This window comes from Phragmites australis, chromosome 2 (assembly GCF_958298935.1).
Source record: "Phragmites australis chromosome 2, lpPhrAust1.1, whole genome shotgun sequence".
Lineage (NCBI taxonomy): Eukaryota > Viridiplantae > Streptophyta > Magnoliopsida > Poales > Poaceae > Phragmites > Phragmites australis.
In genome coordinates, this window is record NC_084922.1 from 51,319,702 (window position 1) to 51,343,188 (window position 23,487).

At 44.7% G+C, this 23,487-nt stretch overlaps 6 protein-coding genes across 9 annotated transcripts; 3 read left to right on the top strand and 3 right to left on the bottom strand.

Annotated features, from left to right (window-relative positions):
* The first annotated feature begins 716 nt into the window (after positions 1–716).
* Positions 717–3,630, top strand: LOC133909687 (transcription initiation factor IIA subunit 2-like). Its single transcript, XM_062352225.1, has 4 exons — positions 717–951; positions 1,269–1,400; positions 1,478–1,528; positions 3,261–3,630. The coding sequence occupies exons 2-4, from the start codon at positions 1,272–1,274 to the stop codon at positions 3,405–3,407; spliced, it is 327 nt and encodes a 108-aa protein (XP_062208209.1). The 5' UTR covers positions 717–951; positions 1,269–1,271; the 3' UTR covers positions 3,408–3,630.
* A 155-nt stretch (positions 3,631–3,785) lies between these two features.
* Positions 3,786–7,579, bottom strand: LOC133909686 (DEAD-box ATP-dependent RNA helicase 58, chloroplastic). 2 transcript variants are annotated; one of them, XM_062352223.1, is made up of 10 exons: positions 7,208–7,579; positions 7,003–7,096; positions 6,790–6,903; positions 6,598–6,693; positions 6,193–6,297; positions 6,005–6,034; positions 5,657–5,725; positions 5,184–5,273; positions 4,295–4,435; positions 3,786–4,179 (listed from the first exon to the last, which is right to left on the bottom strand). In XM_062352223.1, exons 1-10 carry the CDS (start codon positions 7,447–7,449, stop codon positions 3,895–3,897), a joined length of 1,266 nt encoding a protein of 421 aa, XP_062208207.1. In that variant the 5' UTR covers positions 7,450–7,579; the 3' UTR covers positions 3,786–3,894. The 2 variants fall into 2 exon arrangements, with proteins under 2 accessions (XP_062208207.1, XP_062208206.1); XM_062352222.1 differs by having other exon boundaries at positions 5,876–6,034; positions 7,208–7,574.
* A 370-nt stretch (positions 7,580–7,949) lies between these two features.
* Positions 7,950–12,451, bottom strand: LOC133909685 (pentatricopeptide repeat-containing protein At3g48250, chloroplastic-like). 2 transcript variants are annotated; one of them, XM_062352221.1, is made up of 2 exons: positions 10,609–12,451; positions 7,950–8,487 (listed from the first exon to the last, which is right to left on the bottom strand). In XM_062352221.1, exon 1 carries the CDS (start codon positions 12,380–12,382, stop codon positions 10,634–10,636), a length of 1,749 nt encoding a protein of 582 aa, XP_062208205.1. In that variant the 5' UTR covers positions 12,383–12,451; the 3' UTR covers positions 7,950–8,487; positions 10,609–10,633. The 2 variants fall into 2 exon arrangements, with proteins under 2 accessions (XP_062208205.1, XP_062208204.1); XM_062352220.1 differs by having other exon boundaries at positions 10,598–12,451.
* Positions 12,452–12,603: 152 nt separating this feature from the next.
* Positions 12,604–13,833, top strand: LOC133908345 (uncharacterized). The gene is made up of 2 exons (XM_062350330.1): positions 12,604–13,019; positions 13,092–13,833. Exons 1-2 carry the CDS (start codon positions 12,775–12,777, stop codon positions 13,831–13,833), a joined length of 987 nt encoding a protein of 328 aa, XP_062206314.1. The 5' UTR covers positions 12,604–12,774.
* Positions 13,834–14,404: 571 nt separating this feature from the next.
* On the bottom strand, positions 14,405–15,415 carry LOC133908346 (glutathione S-transferase T3-like). The gene is made up of 2 exons (XM_062350331.1): positions 15,005–15,415; positions 14,405–14,932 (listed from the first exon to the last, which is right to left on the bottom strand). Exons 1-2 carry the CDS (start codon positions 15,413–15,415, stop codon positions 14,405–14,407), a joined length of 939 nt encoding a protein of 312 aa, XP_062206315.1.
* A 5,947-nt stretch (positions 15,416–21,362) lies between these two features.
* Positions 21,363–23,402, top strand: LOC133909689 (protein DEHYDRATION-INDUCED 19 homolog 5-like). 2 transcript variants are annotated; one of them, XM_062352228.1, is made up of 5 exons: positions 21,363–21,601; positions 22,105–22,214; positions 22,678–22,755; positions 22,840–23,105; positions 23,183–23,402. In XM_062352228.1, the coding sequence occupies exons 1-5, from the start codon at positions 21,502–21,504 to the stop codon at positions 23,274–23,276; spliced, it is 648 nt and encodes a 215-aa protein (XP_062208212.1). In that variant the 5' UTR covers positions 21,363–21,501; the 3' UTR covers positions 23,277–23,402. The 2 variants fall into 2 exon arrangements, with proteins under 2 accessions (XP_062208212.1, XP_062208211.1); XM_062352227.1 differs by having other exon boundaries at positions 21,365–21,601; positions 22,102–22,214.
* Positions 23,403–23,487: the final 85 nt, after the last annotated feature.

The following is a 23,487-nucleotide window of genomic DNA, read 5'->3' on the forward strand; positions in this document are numbered from 1 at the left end:
AGCTCACCACGTCTTGGTTGGACCGGAGAAGCGGCAGCCCCGCGGGTCAACGATGAACAGCGAAAGGAAAGACGCAAGCGCATAGGAAGACGTCACGGGCGTGCGAAATCCGACCGGGAGGAGTGGGGTCTTGGAGAGATTAGGTCGGTGAAGTGTCGCACGATCCCTTCCTTAGCTCCTCGTGGCTTAGGCTCGAGGAAGCTCATCGGGGCGCATAGGATTTGGGCCGGCAACCACTGTGTCGTGCGCTGCGCTCTGTTATAGAGATTTCTCAATTTAGGATTGCCCTGTTCAAGTATTTTCTCCGTTTTTCAATATTTGTCATTTTTGACCAAACAAGCATACTAAGATAGTACTAAATTTAAATAAGAAATAACAAAAATACACTTAAGAACTAACTCAAACATTCTAGAACCCACCGTAAATTGGTGGTAAGAGATACTATTTTATAATGATAAAATTAAAACTACGTCTTAAAAAATATAAAGTGATAAATATTTAAAAATAAATAAAATAGTTAAAAATAACCGGTATTGAAAAGCGGTGGAAGTATAATATGTTTGTTACCCATCTTCTCCATAAAAGAAGAGAAAAAGGACCAGACCTTGGTGGTTGTCCTTCCTAGTCTCCTTCTGTGATGGAGGGGCAGAATCGGGAATTCGCACCGACGTAGAGTAGCGAAGCCCCAATTGTGTCTCCCTCTGCATCTGCTCCCGGGTGGGTGGATATATAAGGGAGGAAGCATCCCCAATTCATATTCTCCCCTATCCCTTCTCCATCCGTATATATATAAGCAACCAGATTTCGAATTCCTCCTCCCCCTCCTCCTCATCAGGAGGATCCCTTCCCTCCCTCCTTCCACAAGTCTCCGTGCTCGGCATCCAGGTTTCAGATCCCAAGGGGCCCGCCCGTTCCTTCGTCCGCGATCCGTCCTGACCCGATCCAGAAGGGGTAAGAGGCTCTTACGGTTCGATTCCTGTCTTTTTGGCCACGACGCTGCTGACCGCCGCGGACTTTTAGTTAGGGTTTGTTTTCGCCGTCATACGAATGGTGATTGCGAGGTTTAGCTGCGCCGGGGAAAATTTGATCGTTTAATTTGTAGCCAAAATGAGCAGTAATACGTACGTACTATTTTGTACATGCGCAATGCGCACCGGAGGTCTCATCTTGGTTGTGCCCTAATGATCCTGATTACAATTCTCCGTGAGCATTGATGTCATAGTCTGAAACATTTCTTCGTGGTCTTCTGAATTCTGACGCCGTTGCAGGGGATGGCCACCTTCGAGCTGTACCGGAGGTCCACCATCGGCACTTGCCTCACTGAGACGCTGGACGACCTGGTCACCAGCGGGGCGGTGAGCCCTGAGCTCGCCATTCAAGTCCTTGTGCAGTTCGACAAGGTTTGGCAATAGGAGTCTTCATCGCTATGGATCCTTGTGATTTGCTGCTTGCTCTGATCCTTCTCTTCTTGTTTTAGTCGATGACTGAGGCACTGGAGGCTCACGTGAAGAGCAAGGTTAACATCAAGGTTTGCCCTTTCTATTGATTGATGTCACTGCCTTTCCCCCTTTGGGTGCTGTGTATTTTGCTGCTACTGCTAAGATTTTATCGGTGCCGTGTACTTTTGGAGAGGATGTTGAGATTCCTTTTCGTTACGTGCCAATGTAGCTGTAATGAATCTAATGATACAATATTGTTAATTATTAGCCATTTCAACAATGTTTTTGCCAAACGAACATCTTTTACTTGATGATGTTATAACACACATATAAGATCAAAGTAGACAACTGAATTTTCTGTTTAATGGTTGTATGCACTACTATGTGTCTCAACTTGTACTTAGTTTTGCACACAATTTAGTTATGCACTGCAAATTTATTCGATTCATCTGTTGTTCAAATCTGGTATAGGAAAAAGATGGGTCCCAAATACTGTTCTCTCTCCATATGTGGATTGTGTTTAATTATGCAATGCTATACAAAATGAGGAAGCACTTAAGTTAATGGTTTACTTTTATCGTTTTATGCACAGCATGACATGCAACCTCAACACATTGCTCTGTTATGTGTTGAACTGTTGCTCTTATTTGCCCTTGCATTAGTGACATCTGTGCTAGCTGTTGAATTTAGCATGTATTTAGTCATTCTCTGCTTCAACCGCTCATGTTTGCTAGATGCGTATCACAGGAATGTTACTATGTTATACCATAAGCTAGTTGTCAACTGCTATGCTCACAGAATGTTCAAGGATGCTTTAATAGACTTAATATCACCATTATCATCATAACGAACTCCTAACATTGAAATTTATGTTTTGTCCATCTGTGCACACTGCCTCTATTATGTCATAAAAAAAGTACGTGTAGTGCAGTCTGCGAATCAAGTTAGTGTGGCATGTCATTTTTCTAAGCCACTACAGTGCACTGTTCTTGTATGAGCAGGTTCCTTTTTTTTGTGTGTGAAAACAACCTCAACTTGGTTAATATCAATATTTGGGATTTGGTTGAACCTTCTGCGGACTAATAACTGGACTCGAAAATAACTGCAAGATTGAATTTTGCTTCCCTACTTTAACATATGGTAATTTCGCACATGTTTTTTCTTTTCAAAGTGCTATGTGTACATGAAAATTCCAGGTAGCTTCCTGTTCAGTTTTCCCTTCCAATTTGTTAAAAGGCACCCTCTTAGAAATGCCGGCTGCCATTGCAAACTTAAAGAGATCTTTCAACTATAAACATAGTTGTTATTGATATGAGCTCTGGTATTCCTTCTCTGTGTTCAAATCATGAAAGAACTTGGAAGCAAAAAGGCCTTTTTGTATCCTTCTTTGTTGAAGGTGATATTGTACATGCCAGTAGCTTCACATAATGAACTCTTGCTGTTATTTCACTCAACTTGAGAATATTACCCTGCAAGGACTAGCACTTCTGTTCCGACCTCATGCCCTTATGCACAGTATTTCGGTTAGAGGTTGTATGCCTTGCACATTTACTATGCTTGCCTGCCGTGAGTTCAGTGTACATGCTTCCTGCTGACGTTTGATAATTTGACACCCTGCAATCTGTAAGTTGGGGCATATCTAGTGAAAGGCTTAAAAGTTAAAAAATCTGTGAAAATCAGGTGTGGAAGTTCTCAAAGTGTCTTTTAAATCTCTAGTTCAGACTGGTAGCATCCCGGTGTAGCTCTTTTCATCTCTTTTGTTATTGGCATTTGAAACCTTACCAGACGAGATCTGTAATGGCTTTCCTTGTCGCTTTACAGGGCCATCTGCACACCTACAGGTTCTGCGACAACGTCTGGACTTTCATCCTAACTGACGCAACATTCAAGAGTGAGGAGATTTCAGAAACACTCAGCAAGGTGAAGATCGTGGCCTGCGATTCCAAATTGCTGCAGCCTCAAGCATAACTTGCCAGCCTCCTCCGCGTCCCTCCCCGTCCAGTTTTACTCAGTTCATGCTAGACCCGGCGCCGCCCAAACTTTACCATGTTTTCTTGGTTCATGCGAATTTGTCCTCTCCAAAAGTTCGTGTGAATCTGAACAATCGACCGTGGTACCAGACTAAAGTATCATGGCTGTGAACTTGTCATCCATACTGTTTATGGATGGTTTCACTCTTTTCTGTTGAGAATTTTGCATAAATGACCAGACGAAGTGTGGAATTCGACAGGGATGCTTCAGTTTTGGTTTAGGTAACCAATAGATAATATCAGCTATTTTTAATAATCTTCAATCCAATGAACTAAATTAGAAGGTTGTATTTGGATCAAGTTGTTTTTCAAGATGTTAGCCACAAAGTCAGAACCAACTTTGTTACAGTTCAAGATCGTTTCGTCAGAATATTCAGAAAGCTGGATATGGAACAGTAAAACAAGGAGAAAAACTAGTATTTACATCACAAGTCAGAAGTGAACATGGACTCGAGGGGCAGCTCTTCACAGTGGAACTTGAGCTCATTCTGAAATCTCTGTAACACGAATTGCTCATCCTCTGTTATGACGGTTGTCACACCGCATTCCAACTTGGAGAATGGTTCTCTCCCAGTTCTTCCAGCACGATGCAGATAGTCGGTCGCCGTCTTAGGAAGGTCAAAATTGTATATGTGGCTGGTTTGAGGAAGGTCAAACCCTCTGCTTGCTATGTCCGTTGATACTAGCAGGAAACCTCTTCCCTTAACTTCCTGCAGAGGAAGAGTACATGTAAATGTAGAAATACCATAGTCAAACGTGAAGGTTCTTCAATTAGCAAAATGAAGATGCCAGAGTACTTCAGACAAGGAGCTCAGAGGCACTAACAGAGAATGAGGCAGCTCGAGCATTAAAATTCATATCTTCTTCCAACAGAAGCACCTCTAGGCTTCCCTTGTATGTACTTCTCAGGAACTCAACAACAATGGTGGTTGAAGGAGGATTGCCAGCCTTCTTTGATCTCTCAGTCTAAAAGAATAGGTTGCAAAGTTAAGAAACAGAATGCAAATGTGATGTTGATACATAACTCGGGTTGAGTAAGATTTATTCATCATCAAGACAAGTGCTCAGGACTTGTTGAGTGACAGATATTTTTTAACAATCCAGACTTGTTACTCAAAACCTTCAAAGAATACCAAGTTTTGAAAAATTGGAGCAACATAGATGGCACGCAGACAAATTTTCAAGAAATATAAAGGTATAATAGGATGCTATGCTTATGAACTGGGCATTGATCATAGAACAACAATAATGGAAACAGAGAGCATGATGAAATTGCGGATAATCATACTGAATTTGGTGGATCCTGCACCAAACAATGCCAATATGTCATTACTGGAACCAGTTTGGGGTTTAAAGTTTAAATGATGGCTGGGATCTTGTTTTCGCAGAAGTCATTTTAATTGAATTGTTGCCAGTCATTGGTAAGTGAAGAAACTTGAATGGCTCTCAAGTCATCACATATGTGTTCAAGAGTTCAAGTTGCCTACTTGTGCATAGTACTATAGCACATACTGCAGCACGCATCATTCTATAACATAATTATCATTCCATACCACTAGGTACAGACTGGGAAATGCTCGAGCACTCGCTTGGCCAGTTGGCCCCTCTACTGAGTAAGCAACCCAGAAAATGGATGACACAATTTCCCATGATCCCAGAGCAACATTATAATCAACGAGGCATGGCATAAAAACAATTTCATGTACACCAGTACCTGTTCAGCAACAAATATTATTCCCGACTTTGGTGCATCCCTCTCAAGCAAGGATAGTAAAACATGCAGCCCTTCCTTCTTACTGCAGATCTGCACATTGATTGTGTTGTTATAATCACCATGAATCAGATTGAGGTCGAAAAGAAATCTCAAGAGCAAGGAGGTTGGTTGTGCATGGTGCACCAAGCTGGCCAGTAGGAACTAATTGTGGTTGTGGAAAAGAAACATGTAAAATTCCTAGCTGGGGAGAGGCTACTTCTATATCCACGGGGTTAATTGAAGATTCAAAGATGTGGCGAGGACAAAATTTGATGTATTCACAACGATTGATGAGCTTGTAGTGGGCATGCCTGTGGATAAGTGCCTATGGATTGTGGGAGGAAATGGGGCAGAAAATTGAAAGGTATCGAGCAGAATACAAGTGAGAAAATCTAAGATGCAAGGTCATTAGAAAAAGAATTTGATAGGCTCACCAGGTATTTGTGACGTAGATGCGAAGGCATGGGCTGTACAGGATTTACATGAACGTGAACCACATCACCCTGCACCAAGGTACGACAGAATATGTGAAGAAACACTAGCCTTGAAGTCCAAAAGTTCCAGCAGTTCAGATAATAATGAGAATGTACATTCAAGACATGTAGATGAAAATGTCCAACAGTAGATCATTTTTTTATAGAAGTTAGTACAACCTTGGTCCACTTATGTTGTATGCAGTCATGCATGAAGCGGTTGTGCTGAGGAATGGATGCGCTAGCGAATATGGTCTGGCGACTGGAAGCTGCTGAGTAAGAAGTTAATATCTTACGAAGAGAGCTTACTTGCTTCGATGATCCAAAAATAAAATCAACCTATCAAAATGACAAAGATTGTACATCGGTTAATCTCCTCAAAAAGTTCAGCAAAATGACATAGCATGACCATTTGACAAATATATAGACACTGCATCAACTGACCAAGAAAACACCGCAACTAATTCTACGACTGATGAATACAACAATTGTCTCACCTCATCAATAACTAACACTCTCATAGATTGAAGGCTGAAAGCACGCTTTTCAACCATCTGACACAAGCTTGCAACAGTAGCTACAATTATTGCAGGGGGCTCTGCCTGGAAATATACCAATATCGTTAGCAGGGAGCCAGGGACACAGCACAACAGAGAAGTGGAAAGTTTAAAAAACACTACTCTCAACGTGTCGGGGACAAGCCAATTCCCATGCTATATCATAAGGGCTTCGATACCATAATTGCCAGTGAAATGTAATCACAAAACAAAAGGAAAGGGCCCTGAAATACTGGAAGGAGATCTGAACCTAACCATTTAATGGCCATTTTGTACCAAAATGTTCTTCTAACTAATTAAGCATCCACAAAAGACACAAATACAGCAAAAGATGGAGAGTATTACCTTCACCCAGCTCTTTTGCCTCCTCAGCATTCCACCATCAAGCAAAGCCATGACGGTGCAGGCCTTCGCTGCGAGCATTCTAGCAACCTTGGTAACCTTCGAGCAGCAAAATTACAGAAGCAACCCAGTCAGACAGAATGCACTGGACAAGGGACGCAGCAAGCAAATTCCATGGCCAGAGGCAGCTATCACCTGTATGCCGAGCTCCCTAGTCGGGACAACAACCAGCGCTTGCACGGAGGACCTACCGAAGTCGATGGCGGAGAACACAGACAAGAGATAGGCCAGCGTCTTCCCGGAGCCTGTCTACAATCAATTCTCAATTGTAAACTGAGATGACAGCAGCATCTCACAACACGAGCTCTTGGAAACAAATCAGTAACACAAGATTGAGGAGAGGACCACCTGCGCATGGAGAATGCAATCCTGGCCGGACAGAAGAACGGGAAGGGATTGCTCCTGCACCTCGGTAGGCACGACATATCCAACCTCCTCTGCCCTGCAAGCCGAGATTCGGCACACGACGCCAATGAGCTAATTACAGATTGCTGCTTCCACTGAGATGAGCAAGAAACCAATTCAAAGCAACGCTTGTGTCGTTGGGGTTTACCTCTGGAGGACGTGGTCCGGGACGCGGCCCCCGCAGACCTCGCGGAGGGTGGCGGCAGCGACGGCGACGGCGCGATGGTGGCGGAGGCGGAAGCGGAAGCGCGGAGTGAACGGGGCGAGATGGCTACTGGGGCTACGGTTGAAGGTGGTAGTGGGGAGCGGAGGTGACCCCTCTCCAGCGACGTGACACGACAGTGCGTAGCCGGAGGGGAAGGCCGCCGCCATGGCTGCCGCGACGGCCATGATAGCGAGCAATCAACCCCTCCCCTTATCCAACAGCGAGCAGATGATAACTGTAGGATGAAGCGGTGACGTTGCTGCTCTGCTTGGAAGCACGCCGGCGGATGTTGTTCGTTTCCAGCTCGATTTCTTGTTTTCAATTTTTTTAAACGCTTCCAATTCGATTTCTTTAAAATCCTTGTATTCAGTTTTTTTAATCTTCTGTTTCTTTTTCCTCAGAATGAAAAGGGGGTTAACTGACTGTCAGACCTAATGCATTTGTTGATTACATATCAAGAGAGAGAACAGCGAGTTGTGCAAGTCCGACATCAGATATATGTTTCGAGCAACATACTATAGTAAACAGCTGAAATCTCTGGAAATGTAAGACGAAAGCATTACTCAGACTTCTCTGAGACAACCAGAAAAACATGCCAATGGAAGTAGAATCCTGCCAAGGCTCCAATCAAAGAATATAGCCTCCCAAAAAGAGACCCAAAAAAAAAAACGATGAGCAAAATACAAAAAACACGAGTTCTCTCAGAGTCTGCTCTCCGAGAACTTGCAGTTAAAGACTCAACTTTGATAGTGCCAAACAAAACAATGTTCTCTGTGCTGAACCTTTTTTCCTAATGTATGATTGAAATTTCTGACACGCTGATAACACTACCAGCAAAAGATTTTAACCCAGAGTACAAACGCTTGTCGAACCGTCTAACTTTGGCAATTTAGGCATCAAGCCCGACATGACAAGTAAATACCCTTGTTTATTGAAATCTGGCTTCCAGCAGCTTCGGTCAGAATAAAGCTACACTAAGATGCCCACGCGATAAATACTCTGCAGATATTGTTAGTGCACGAGGGAAGCAGCATCTTCAAAAGAGAAACCACTGGAGTATATCACCGCTTCCTGTTACCAATCTACATCATGCCAAACTCCGTCAAACCTGGAGGGCTGGACTTCACTGATACAATCTATCCAGCGAGTCTTGAAGTTTCTATTAGGCATTATCTTTCACATGCTTCTTCGATCGTGCTGGAAATCCGTCTAGGTGAGCAACTCTGCAAATACACGAAAAGCAGCGGTTAGGTTCCTTTGCTGTCCAAAGATGTTATTCTGCACGTCAAAAGATGATTAACACCCGAAAAGCATCCGATTATTCGCTCCAAAAGAGAGAGCATATAAAGAGATTCGTATGCAAATGAATGGGAATAACTTTTCATGGAGAAATATGGTGCATCAATAGTGTAGCGCTTGCAGCATCTACATGATGGATATACTGTTCAGATTCAAAAAACAAGCTAGCAATATATGAATTATAAGGTTTTAAATGCACACGCATGCCTAAGAAACAAAGCTTTCTAAGTTTTTTTTCCAGGAAAAAGACCGTGTTGTGGTCTTGAATGTTTGATCTAGTAACACAAATCAAACTTCCAGTGGTTAAGGATGAAGTATTATTAACTGGAACATTCAATCACATATTCACATGGAAAAAGAAATAAAAAGCATATAGCATGCTTTTCTTACTATTCGCATTTAACAAAAAACTCTAATCTATAACTGGTTATGTCAGCAAGGCAGCATACGAATGTAGTTCTAAAAATCCTAAACTACCTTAAGAGCTTACCTTAGAATCAAACCTAAGTCAAACCATAGCTAGCCAAAGCAGATGAACAGCTAAAGAGATTACAGTGAAGTCCTGTGATGCCTAACAAGTTTGAATGAAGAAAGAGAACAAGGAAAACACGATAGATTCGCTCAAATTTGTCAAAAGAAGAGAATAGGATGCTGGCTTATCCTTTCAAAGTATAAATCCTTGGGCCTATAAAAGAGGACAGGAAAACGATGGTAGCTGGCAACCAATTAAGCAATTCACACCCTTCTTGCATTACCTCAATACCAGGTAGCAAGGAGCCAAAGACCAATGTCTCACACAGTGAAATTTCAGGATACCCAAGCCAATGCTATGAAGGAAGCAGCAGCACCAGGAACAAATGAGAAGTTTGGGGGTGGCCGCAGGATGAAGGATGACAAAAATAAGGATGTGGATACAGTAGCTTCAGAGTTCATCAAGCTCAAGCACAGGGCTTGGGCACTCCAGAAGAGCACAACCATGTATCCAGCTTCTTCTTAAAAGTGACATGGTTCAAGAAGCCAGCATTATCTACTTATGCTTTGTCTCTATAGGTCCTACTTTGAATAAGAGATGCCGCTTGGAGCTTTGGATATTTGCCGAGTCATGTTACCATGGCGCTGTTGCAATATGAACAAGAAGTAATGTAAATATGTGGCGCTATTATTTACAAGACGAATGCATGGAGTACTTTTATATATGATACTGGTGGTATTATAATTCTGTAGATTCACTTATTTCTACTTAGCATACTAACATGTAAAGCAATACATATTCTTTGACATATTCTTCTACTTATTAGTCATTTTAACGATCATTTAAGACGGGAATAAATTATGAAATAGCATAACGGAACATCATTCCTAAACTAATCCTGATAATGTAAACTTAAAGATGTTAAATCAACTAGGCGTCTTCCCCAAACTAAATCAACAGGGTGTTATTGCAACATATCAGTGTATAACACGCTATAGGAACTTCAAGTTCTTATTTTTCCCGGGAAGAGTCATGAATCCCCAACTAAATCCAATCATCATTGGGGTCATATAGCACCTCCCTAGGCTCTGGACATGTGGATCTATAACTCCACAGTATGTTTTTTTGAGTAAAATTGTCAGTTCAAGATATAGCATAGATAATAGAGTTCCGTGTAGATATACTAGCCACTAAAAAGGAAAAAAGCTACCTGCGCAGCAAACATTTTTTTCTCAAGGTACACAAGCAACACTGCTGGTAGCTACAATCCTATAATCTCATTAGCGGAAGCATTTGCTTAACAGAGCTTCGGAAAAAGAGAATGGTCCAGAGTTTACACAGCATAACAACTTAGTGCTCAAAATGTGAATACAAGTGCTTTGGTTCATTTGGCTAATTTATGGGAAAAGCCATCTGCAGAGTTGCAATGGTACTAGCAACACTTAAAATAAAGAAACATCATCTAACTATTATCATCACATCAAACTATAAATATCATTTATTGTATGCAATACCAAGGCTACTGAACAACAGCTAGCTAGTATGCAAAGCTAAGGGTTCACCATAATATCACCAGCCATTGCTTGCTTGCGTTCCAGTCAAGAAGCACTCTCAACTTTTATTGATTCAAACAGCTTGGTTATATCGTGATGCTTGCGGATATGGATTGGGCATTTGTACAGTAAATCTTGAGCTTCAGAATATCTCCCCTCTGCAAAGAATGACTTGAAAACATACAGGTAGGCTGTAGGCGACGGATAGTTATTCACTGTCAAGGCCTTGAGAAACTCCCTTGCATCTTCAAACGTCCCGTACTTGGCGATGTGAGGAGGGAATGGGTCTGCAAAAGGTGGGAACTTGCGGGCTTTCATTGATCTCAGAAGGCGCAGTGCCTCCTCAAGTTTCTTTACCCTCAGCAACTCACCGATTACATGTTTGTAAGTGCCTTGCCAAGCTCCCAAATGAGCCTTGTCCACCATCTCAACAAACAAAGTGTAAGCAGCATCAACCTTGTCATGGCTACACAGACCTTTCACTATCACATCCAGCAAATTGGCATCTGCGTCCAAGTTCTTCTCAATCATCTCTGTCAAGTACTGCAGAGCTTTTTCCACATCCCCAGCCTCACAGTGCCCTTGGATAAACATGGTCCAAGTCTTTAAATCTGGGACACACCCTTCAGCCTCCATTTCATCGAACACTTTGCGAGCATCATCCAACTTGTTGGCCTTGCAAAGCCCAAACACCAATTGGCTATATGTAATATTGTCTGGCCGGTGGCCTTCAGCTTTCATCCTTTGCACAATCTCTGCAGCCTCATCAAACCTCCCATTACTCGTCAGTGCCCTATGGATCCCATCGAACAACTCCTTCGTCTTGAATTCCCACACGGCCTCAAACTTCCTCACAACCCGATTGACAAGCTCAAGGTCTGGTGATGGCCCCAGCGAGATGCGTCTGATGATCACCGGCCCATCCTTCTGTGACGGCTTGAAAGGACCATCCATCATGAGCTCATAGAGCTCCACAGCCTCCCTGAGCATGTGCCGCTTCTGGAAGTTCCTGGACAGCTTCACATAAGTGTCGATATCCACGTGCATCTCGCCGGCCTTCATTTCCTCGATCAGCTCCCAGAACTCCCGGACCGACTCCTCCCGGCCGAGCACCCTCGCCATGGCATTGTACGCCACTGACCCGTGCTTGTACCCCTTGTGACGCCCAGCCCACCGGAAGAAGGAGAGAGCCTTGATCGGATAGTCCCTCAACTCCCGTAGCACCCTGGCCACGGCGGTCTCCGTGAGCGGCAGATCGATGCCCTCCAGTTTGCTATCAAGCTCCGCGCTACTCTCGGAGCCGTCGAGACAGCGGACGGCCTCGGCGGCGGTGGAGATGGGGTTACCGCCCTTGGCCTCATTCTGGGCCTTGGTGTAGTGCGCGGTGAGGGAGGCGTAGTCGGCGGTGAGGCTCGCCTTCTTGAAAGAAGCGAGGGCGGCGAGGTAGGTACCCTGGTCGACGGAGTGGCCGGCGTCCTGCATGTCGCGGAGGAAGGGCCAGAAGTGGGACTGGGCGGAGGCGGGGTCGGAGGCGAGGGTGCGGAGCATGAGGTTGTATGCGGCGCAGCCGACGGGGTGGCCGGCTGCGGCGGAACGGCGGAAAATGGCGAGCGCGAGGGAGGGGTCCTTGGAGAGGCTGCTGATATTATAGAGCACGGATTCTGGGGTCGGGGTGTTGGGCACGGGCACGGGCGGCGGCGAGTGAGCGGCGGCGGGTGTGGTACTGTTGGTGGTGGAGAAGAGGCGGTGGCGGCGGAGGGAGAGGAGGCGGCGGAGGGAGGGAGGCGCTGCCATTGGTTCCTTCTCTCGCGTCTATGGCCTGGGTGGGAGGTAAGACCAACCCCAACGGTTTCCTTCCCTTCCCACTCTAAAATCCCTTCGCAGTAGGATTCTCTTCCCAAATTCATTCTCTTCAGGATTCTGCACTCCAACAGACTTTTAATATTTTAATATATTTGGTACCGAATCCGTATATTTACGATGAATGCGTTTATATGGCGTATGCAGTACGGGATTAGAGTGTTGATTGGGTAGACAGCTTGTGGTGGAAGGAAACGTTGGACTTTTCAAGCGGCTTGCAATGGAAGCTACTGAAGTGTGGCTTCGCAGGGAAGATTTGTACCACTACAAAAGGGCCGGCATGCTCATAGCGGACTCACACTAGTTCCTCGTTTTCCAAATACAAGATGAACTCCTCAGATTCGGAGGAAATGATGATGTTCTCCTCAGATTCGAGTGACGAAGAGGACGAGCTGCTTGTGCTGATTGCCATCGAGGAGGAAGAAGCAGGAGCTGCGCGTCGTAGCAGGCAGCGTGGGTCGATGCCCGGCCATGCGGTTATAGACCGGCAACACCGCGAAGGTGCTGCTAGGCTGTACAACGACTATTTCGCCGACAACCCTGTGTACGGCGATATCCTGTTTCGTCGGAGGTAAGTTCGATTTTGTAATGGAAGCCGTAACCTTCCTTGTGCACACTGAGTCATGTATGTTCACGCACCCAGGTTTCGTATGTCGCGGCGGTTGTTCTTGCGTATTGCGGCCGCTGTGGAGGAGCATGACACCTGGTTCAGCCAGAGAAGGGATGCAACGGGGAAGCTCGGGCTTAGCCCCTTGCAAAAAATGACAGCGGCCATACGGCAACTAGCATACGGAGTCAGTTCCGATGCAGTTGACGAGTACGTGCGGATAGGGGCGAGCACGGCGATGATGGCATTACGGAAATATGTGCAAGCTATTGTGGAGGTGTTCGGAGAAGAATATCTCCGGGCTCCCAATGAAACTGACACCGCCCGTCTCCTGGCAGAAGGCGATCGCCGTGGGTTTCCCGGGATGCTCGGGAGCATCGATTGCATGCATTGGGTATGGAAGAACTGTCCAAAAGCGTGGCATGGCGCGTACACAGGCCATACTCGCAAGCCTTCTATAGTTTTGGAGGTTGTTGCGTCGTATGACTTATGGATTTGGCATGCTTTTTTTGGCATGCCTGGGAGTCTTAACGATATAAACGTATTGTACCGCTCTAACTTATTTACTAGGCTTATCGATGGGAGTGCCCCACCTGTGTCGTACATCATAAATGGTAACAGGTACGACATGGGATACTACCTCGGCGATGGCATATACCCCGAATGGGCGACCATAGTGAAGGCAATTCCTGCTCCACGAGGCAACAAGAGCATCCATTTCTCCGCGATGCAAGCTGCTCTCCGCAAGGATGTCGAACGTGCATTTGGTGTGTTGTAAGCTAGGTTTGCTATTGTTCGCGGACCGGCTAGAGTATGGGATCAGTCTACATTGCACAATATCATGACCGCCTGCGTTATTATGCACAACATGATAATTGAGGACGAGCGTGGTACCGCTTCCCTAGTGCAGGTGTTCGACTTCATGGGGGAACCAACTCAAGTCCATCGAAGTGGTGACGAAGGTGTCCTGCATTATGTCGAAACAACTCAAGCTATCCGCAACCGTGTAGTGCACCGCCAATTGCGTGCTGACCTTGTGGAGCACCTTTGGAGTATTCATGGAGCACAGTAGAATTCAGAAATTATGTATTCCATAAGCTAGTTTCAAGCATGTAGTTTGGTTTTATGTTCCCAATAGGGTCATCGTTTCGCATGTACTTTGGTTTGTAATGCTACTACTACGAATCAATACATGAACCACTATTGCAGTCCTCAACGAAAGTTCTTGAATGTGACAAATATTGCAAACCAAAGGTAAATGTTCCAAACGTTGTACAGTAGCATCACACACACATGTCCATCCATATTACAGTCGAAATAACAAATGCTTGACTAGTTCACTACTGGAGCTACTCTCGGTCCTCCAGGAGCTTCCACCGCGCCATTATGTCTTCCTGGCGCTTCCTATAATACTCGCGCAGGGGTCCCGAAACGGTGTCCAAATCAACCTTCATAATTCTTTCGTCTTGGTCATTCATTCGGACAGTGGCTTGGAGCCGCATCACCTCCAGCTGTTCCTTCTTAAGTTCCACCATAACTTTCTTTGTTTCACTGATGTCCTGCAATTGTCTTTCATATGCTCCTCCGGACACAGTAGGAACTGAAGACTGAGACGGTGACTTGCGAGCTCGGGAAGCTTTGGCTTGGTCAAGGCCAATAGGTCGGGGAAGGTCCGTCGACGCGTTGGAAGCCGCATCATTTGGGACGTCGTTGCCTGCAGCTTGGCTGCACTGTGCTTCCGCAAGATCCAAGACCTTCTGCGCCTTTGCCGTTTCGTGAGCATGCCACTTTGGGTGCTCGGCCAGCAACACCCAACAGTGTGTGTACGCGAATGGTTTGCCCTCGATTGCTTTATATGCGGAGCACGCTCGAGCCATCTGCGAAGCATATAAATATAAGTCATGTTTGCCTATACATGCATGGACAATTTAACCGAAATGAAAAGTTACCTTGTCACGTTCGTTCGTGCCACTCGGGTTCAGCTGTAAGTGTAATGCACCGTAATGCACCGTAAATTTAGTGACGGCATCCATGATGAGCTTCATATGATTTATGAGCGCTTTCTCGGTCCTCGGCATCATGCTTTCTTTTTTGTAAGTGTTGAAGTACTTCGCGATACGGCCCCAATATGTCTCCCTTGACTGATCCGTGCCCACAACCGGATCTTGGCTCACGTTAAGCCACACCGACACTAACAACTCATCTTCCTTGTCTGTCCATTTTGTCCTATCAGTTTTCGCATCCACCTTCTTCTTCTTCCTCGAGGTGACCTTCTTCCTGCCCTTTTCATCGCTCCCGAGACTAAACTGGCCTAACTCCGACTGCCCTCCAAGACCAGCAGGCTGCGAGAACTGCGACATCTCCACTTGTGCAACGTCGGTTGACCCCCCTGGGTACCCATGTCTTCACCCCCCCAAGTCATACGGTCGAAACCGTCCTGCAGGATGCTCTCGTAAAAGGGATCCATTCGGCCCCTTGAAATAAGGTAAGTTTCAGTATCTATGATATAGATCACACTTCATACAGCAACAAGCAGCTATTTATGAACAAGCAGAAACATTGCTAAACATTGCTAAACATTAAGCATAGTACAGTCCCATTGGTAATAGCCCTGTCACTCAAAAATAGCAAACCGAACATTGCTGAACATTAAGCATAGTACATCAATACTTGAAGCACCAGAATGTACCCAATTCATGACCTTTCCAACACCTATGGCCTATTACTGAAACACTACTACCTAATCATGCCAATTTTTGTTGCACACCTGCATTACTGAAACACCTATGGCATATTACCAGAATATAACAGCTTTAACCGATGCATCTAGCAAATGTACCTAATCAAGGTTGCACACCTGCATGACCTGCATGACCAAGCTACAAAAATACCACACTATAGCCACTAAAGGCTACCTGCAGTCGGCCATTGTTTGTTCTTCATGAAACATAACACAAACATAGAGGGCATGTCCTCGGAAACAAAGTGATGTAGTATCCATGGACCAGTAGAAGAAATTAACATGCGAAGAACATTATTATTGCAATACTGATACATTACATAGTGGGGACAATATTGCTGATAGCGGTTCAGTTCATCACACAGGTTAAGCCGGCATCAAACAAGCTTTGTAGGGCTACCAACCAAAGTACTGGCACCAGACGCACATCGCAGAACACCACGACAACGAAAGACACCTATCTATCCTAACCGGCAGCCAGATTGCAGCCGCCAGGACCTATCGGACTCAACCGAACCGCAATCTTCACTACTGGAGCATAGCACCTCATCGGAGCTCCCTTCAGATTGGTCCGAGTCATCGCCGGCGAGGTTCAAGGAAGCCCATGCCTCTCCTTCCTCCCCAACGCTACTCCTGTCCTCCTCCTCGGTACGCACGGACAGAGAACACCGGCGCATGGCATCCTCCACCTAGAAGACTAGCTGACCCAAATCGGTGGCAATAGCATCGACTTGCAAAAGCGCCATGTTCAGATCGACAGCCGCTGGTGTGCTCTCGGGGCTCATGTTGTCGGATGCTACCTTCTTCAACGCGTCAGCCGCATCCTGGATTTGGTCTTGCATCAACGACACAAGCTTCGCCAGTGCCGCCGCGTCCATCTACATAGTTCACCACGACAATCCCATGAGGCCGATGACTCCCCTTCACCGTTGGCATCGTAAGTTCCCCCCGCCCCAGTACGGAAGTATTCCGCCCTCCCACCGCCATTGCCGCCAATGTGCGCAGCACAGGGCCTCCATCACCCACCCCGTCCGAGCTACCCCCTTGTCCGACAACGAAGCAATCGACCACCGCCGCCGTTCCCCCCTGTCCAACCATCGCTCCATGTACCGAAGGCGCCGCCTCCCCCCCCCTTCCTCCTTCCCCCGCCGCGCAAGGACCGATGACCCTCCAGACCTCAACAACAACCTGGAACCCAATCCATGGACCTACCCTTCCCCGGATCTACCACTCATATACGGCCAAGCTACTGTGGGCGTACCTGCTGTCGATTCGACGCTGCGCCGCCTGGCCGCCTCCGCCGACGTCGTCGCTCCCGTCCCCGCGCGGTCGACCTGCCCCCGTCGCCCAAGTCGCCGGCCCGCCGACCCTTGCGCCTCCGTCCTCCCGGCTCGTGCCGCCTCCGCTTCGCCTCTCCACGGCTTCCGCACCAGCGCGTGACGCCAACTGCCGGACCGTTGGCCGCTCTCCGTCTGCGCGACGGCGAGGGAACCTCTCTCCTTTCCCGTCCCACGCCGTGCCGGGAGGGGAATCGATTGGGCGTGCTCACCCGTTCCCGTCTCGGGCGTTTTCCCATCGCGAAGGGAACCCGTTGGGTTCGGTCTAAGCTTGGGTCTCCCAATTGAATTGGCCCCATTTGCAACAGAGAAATCTCTCACCCTAATTGATCTTTTTTATATTTTTTTAATACTTACAAAATTACATATCTATTTCAAAATTTAGCATGAATACACTATCGTCGTCCCATCATTAAACGAGAGCAAGGTTTCACCTCATAAATGGGTGACATCTTATGAGCCCCTCCTGTCAGAAATAAAAAATGGCATGACGTAACACGTCTCGCTCTGGGTGAGATCTTGCTTTTGTCCGCTGAACGAGCGAGATCCTCTCGCCCAATACTTGGGCGACAGTAAAGTATCGCCCAATGAACGGGATATACCTTGATGTGCTTTGATTCACTTTTGTTTGCGGCAGAATACACGTTCATGTTCCGTAATTTTTTTGTTGTTGTCAATTTGTCCCGTGCCATTAGGGAATATAAACAACATGATTGTAATATATAGTCTATTGGATGCAATGTTGGTGTTTTTCCTTTCCCGTCGCTTCCGGTCCTGTCTCACGCCTAATGTGCCCTCTCACGCTTTCTCTCCTTCATCATGCGGTTACACTCCTCCCTCACCTTCTGCTACTCCTCCTAAATGTGCTTGCGTGTAGCCTCCCTCCTCTCGTTAGCTTCCATCTTATTCTAATAAAAACAACATATGTAAACCAATATCTACAATATTACAATATTGATTAAAAACATGATCCAACATTTTTCTCCACATTGTAAAAAAAAGTCACTAGGTCGCTACATCTAAAACCTCTAAATCCTACATCTATTAACTAACTTCTATCTAAACTATGTCTAAATTAGACATCTAATACATAACCAATGTCTAAATACTACATCTAGTTACTAACATATGACTACAGACTAGATCTAATTGTTAAACTATGTCTAATCCTAATTATAATACTAGATTTTTTATAACCTACGTCTAAACCCTAGATCTAACATCTAACATATGTTAAAACATACCACTAGTTGCTATACTACCATATTTATATAAAAAAATGAAATAATTTTTTTTACCTTTTTTCTTCCACAAGGCTTCGCCTCCTCTTCTTCCTCCCTCTCGTCCCCTCTCCTACTCTCCTCCCTCTAAGTGCTCTCTCTCTGCCTCTCTCGGTTGGGCAACAACAAATGGAGTGGCTGAAGTCGCTCGTTGGCCACTAGGTCACCAGCCTTATTTAATTCGAGCCAGTTTAACCGTAGGGCCTATAAGTTGTCGTTTGTTGAATAGATGATACATTGCTATCGTACATACAGCGTACTGCGATAGCCTATTCATACCAATTTTTTAAACGGACATATAATTTTATATATATATATATATATATATATATATATATATATATATATTCTAACCAAATTCATCCTCACCTACTCTCTGGAAAAGAAACTATCTATGCTCAACAAAAATTCGCATCGCTGAAACAGTTGCAAGAAAATGGATAGTCGGCATAGCGAGGCCGTCCAGTTAGAGTTGGTAAGACCCAGCATCCAGCCAATGACAACAAAGGAAATCAGAGAGTCAAAAAAGGCAGATTGTTAGTGCACAAGACAAAGAACACCATCATGCATGATCTTATTCAGGAAAAGTAGGGAAGAACATGAACATTCCTTGGACCATGCATCATGCCCTAATTGGTCTATAACCCACTAAACAAAACCCATAATCGATGTTCCTGGTGTAGACCGACCCTTTGATTCTGAGGAAGAGACATACACTAAGAGAAAGGTGACAGCGATGTAGTGGAGAGAACTAACTGAGCTGACTCATCTCCAGATCACTTCATCGCCTGTTTGAAGCCATCTACGGCAAAAAAGGCACTTTTTCTCACAGCTTTTCTTTGCCGTCCTGTACAAAAAGATCTGGGCGTATGCAGTGATTCATTTCATCCGGCTCCAACACTTGTTGATTCTGGCAATGCACAAATTACTTCTACTGAAGATTGATGGGAAAACAGAACACCTGTTGAATGTAGATTGGCTCATTCAGTTTTCTTTTTCTTTTCTCAGACAAAGCAGCTCATTCAGTTTTGTCAGGGATACAAGCTCAAGCCTAAGACCAGTGGACAGAAGGATCTGATCAAATTCAGAACACTTTTTTTTTTTTGGCTCTGCTAGATATAGGGAAACTTGGCTCCGTAGCCACCCCTAATTACAGTAGCCAACCTAAGAGATGTAAGTAAAAGTATGTGGTTAAAAGAAGATATTGTTAAGCTTTTCTTAGTTAATAAAAAGGGAATGGTGTGTTAGGTCGAGGGGTTGGACAGATGTGTGATGGGAGAATCTATTTGGACAGCAATAGCATGACCTACTAAGTTGGTTCACTGCTTATAATAGTCGACGACAACACAAGTGAGTCCATCCACGCTCTCAGCTTTGTCATGACTGACTGGAGAACCTTTTCTGAAGGAGTAAACTCGAATTGCATTTGGATAGCTATGCCTCATTAAACTAAGTTTGTTGTGGATTTTGCACTTTGTTCATCGGGTCTGTTGTGTGATAAAATATGGTTCAATGTACAGATGGCAGGGATCTTGATGGAAAGAATATTACACTCTAACTCCATGTGCAAGCACAATTCTAGGATAGTTTGTTAGTTCTTTCGTCCTATCTTTGAGTAAAGACCAAGAAGTCCGATGAATGTCAGATTCTGCGGATATGATTACCTGAAATCTGAAAATTGTGATATGTGCATATCTACAGCAGAAAACCAATCTTGCCACTGAAAAATCAACCTAGATTCATTCGGATACAGATATGACTGTGGGATAGAATCAGAGGGCTGAACTGTGAGCCAGTAAATATGATATATACTCCTATTTGGGCAAATCGTTTTTGAGGCAAAGTTGAAGGTGCCCAGCAACTCGATGCACACAACTTTCAGTCTCTCTCAATGCAGGAGCACGATGAGGAAGAAAAGCAGCCGAGCCACTTTGAGTGCACACACATCGCTGTCTCCGGTTGAAGCGAGTGGCCACAACTTCTTCCTCCGAGGCCCACTGGTAGCTTTCGTCGCACTCACTTTCATGAGGAGATGATATGACTTCCACCAACCGGACATCAGGGTGTGTAGCTTTCAGCTGGTTCCGATTCCATTGCTGCCTGGAAAGATACTACTGCCAAGGCACTGCACTGCACCACTTTTATTATTATTGTTCAATTCCTCCGATGCAGAAAGGAGGCAGAGAATCATACGATTTTCTCTGTTTCTTTCTTTTCATGTTCACCATTCATTGATCTTGGAAAAACGAACAAAAATAATCAATCGAGCTTCGGTAGCTTTCAGAAGAGCTCGTGTGTTCGCAAGCCCCGATGATTTTGCCTATTTTTTATCGGAAAGTTTCCGTGCAAATCAAAGCAATGGTTTGACTTTGATGAAATAGGAGGGAACTCAACTGTGCAGTCATGTGGGAGACAATTGTAAGTACAACTCCTGTCGAGATGGCATGTGAAACCCAAGAATATATGCATGATCAACCAAAATAGATAATCTTTGGGTACAGCGTATGTGCGACATGTTATTACGCTGCTTGTAACTTTAAGTTCTACTTGTCTCTTAAGATGCCAACATTATTTATGCTGGTTCTTAACTTGTTGCAACACAGACTGTTAACGGCACAAACGTTTTTTGTCAGGCTAAAAGCAAAACCATTATTTGGTGACTCTATATTTTACCCATTTACGAATCAACTGTCTATTTCCTGATGAAATCTTAAAAGCTACTCCTGCCGTAGGAATAGCAGTTCCTTGCGCCTCATGCAGCCCTGAAAATTTCTCTTTGCTTTTCCTCATCTTGTCTTCTTTTGCATTCTTCCTGCCTTTCCTCTTGCTCCTTTTCTTAACTTTCGAGTCACCAATAATACAAAAAAAAGTTATGTGTTTATTTTATTTATGTGGCCAGAAAAGGCAGGACCCTTGCATTGAGAGCCATATATATAAGACACAAGAGGCTACGGAGCTCTGATCCAACTCTCTTCTCTCCACTCCCTTTGTGCTCTTCAGTTACACTTACACGTACTGCTCTTCTCCTTCTTGTTGAGGCAGTTAACTAGGAGAAGAGGACCAGCAGTGGAGTTGAGTTCAGCTGAGCAATGGAGGTTGAGGCTTGCTACAACTATGGCTTCCTCCCTGCAGGCAGCAGGCACCAACCACCATATGGACATGGGCCCCCTCCTCCCCATCCTACTGCAGGTCTGTCTTCTCATCCATGCATGCTTCTGGCACTTTTTTTATTTTTGTTCCTTCAGCTGTTGTTTAGTTTCTGAATGGTTCCTTTAATTTTTCTCTTCACTTTTTTTTGGAGTCCATTCATGCTTGTTCCCAAGAAAGAAACTACTTCTTTGATTCCTGAATTAGTATTTTTTCCTATGAACAGTCCAATCATCCTTGTTCACAGATTTCTCTTAACCTTTTTACATTTATTTTTTCTGTTACTTCTTCGTGGTGGTTTAGAACATTGTTTTGGTCTTGTCTTTGAGGAGGTTCATAGTGGGGTTTCTGTGTGTTATATTCTGTTTCATCAGATGCAACAAGAATTTTTGTAAGAGAAATAAGAAAATTTATTCTTGACGTAAAGGTAGCTGATCTCAAATTGGAATTTGTGTCCTTTATTTCTTTTTAAGGAATCATTTGAAAGAACAGAAAACTATCAGTTAAAAAATTGGCTTACTTACAGCCTGATGCAATTGCAGAAGATGGTGAGCTTTGGGATTACTTCCCTTGCCCTTTTTGTTACATCGAGGTTGAGGTGCCCTTCATCTGCAACCACCTTCAGGAGGAGCATTGCTTTGACACCAAAAATGCTGTAAGTCTCTCTGTGTTCCTTCTCTCCAAGCGCGCCTGTTTGTTGGGAGTATAATCAATTGCTCATGGTACAGATGCACTTCCAATCATGATACAGTTGGTAATCACTTCAGTATCTAGTATTTTATTTTTTACGTAACAGGGAATTCCTTTCTTGAGTCAGTTTTTGAATATCAGTGCAACCTGGAAAGTTTATCTTTGTTTGGCCATTTTTCTAAGATAAATTAAAGGAAGTGTTCTGGTAAGCTTTCCTATATATGCAAGTTTTCCAACCAGAAGTCCTGAAGCTATTAACGATGATAACAAAGTACTCGCCTTATGATTCCACCCTTTTTATCTATGTAATTTGAATGTTAAAATCTGACCGACAAGCTAGACAAAATAACCAATGTTCATTTTGTTCCTCATCATATAGCAAAGGATTCTTCGCAAAAAAGAATTTAATGATTCCTGGTGACCTTCAGGTTTGCCCAATCTGCGCCAACAATCTAGGGAAAGACATGGCAGCACATCTCAGAGTTCAACACGCGCATCTTCTCAAGGTACTTGTGCTCCTATTACTACTTCACATTCACAACGACCAATGGCACCATGCCCATGAACTGATTCACCATGATTCATGACAGAGGAGGAAGCCTTCCAGACCAAGCTCATGGTCTGCAGCTGCTAACAACTCGGCATTTGGGAAGGGAACCACATATGAAGTGAACTCTTACTTTGAAGAGCCCCAACAGCAACACTACAGGATGAGCAGCAACAGGCCATACCAAGATCCTGCACCTGACCCACTGCTCTCCCAGTTCATCTGCGGCGTCACGGAAACCGACGACGACGCTACTTCGGTTGATGCAAATACTGAGAATGGTATTGCAGCGATCCCAGATGATGAGAGGTAATTCAGATACCAATTGTTCAGTAGTAGCTCCCATGTGTCTTTTCATTGGACGCTGAGTGAGTATTGCTTCTCAGGTCGAGCAAGGCATCGGATTCGAAGCTGGGGCTGGAGGAGAGGTTGCAGAGGATCGAGTTTCTCACGGAGATACTCATGTCAATCATTCTTTAATGTGTTACCTAGGGTTTGCTTAGGCATCTTGAGCAAGTTGTGGGTGCAGATGTATCACTGTCACGTACGCAAAGCAGTTTCCTGCCTCGCATAAATACGATAGCCTTGGCTCTCATATATGAATGTTACACATTCTGGCCCAACCTTAGTCCATATGAATTGTCAGGATTGAAATAAAACTCTACATTAAGAAACATAAAGACTAGTCTGT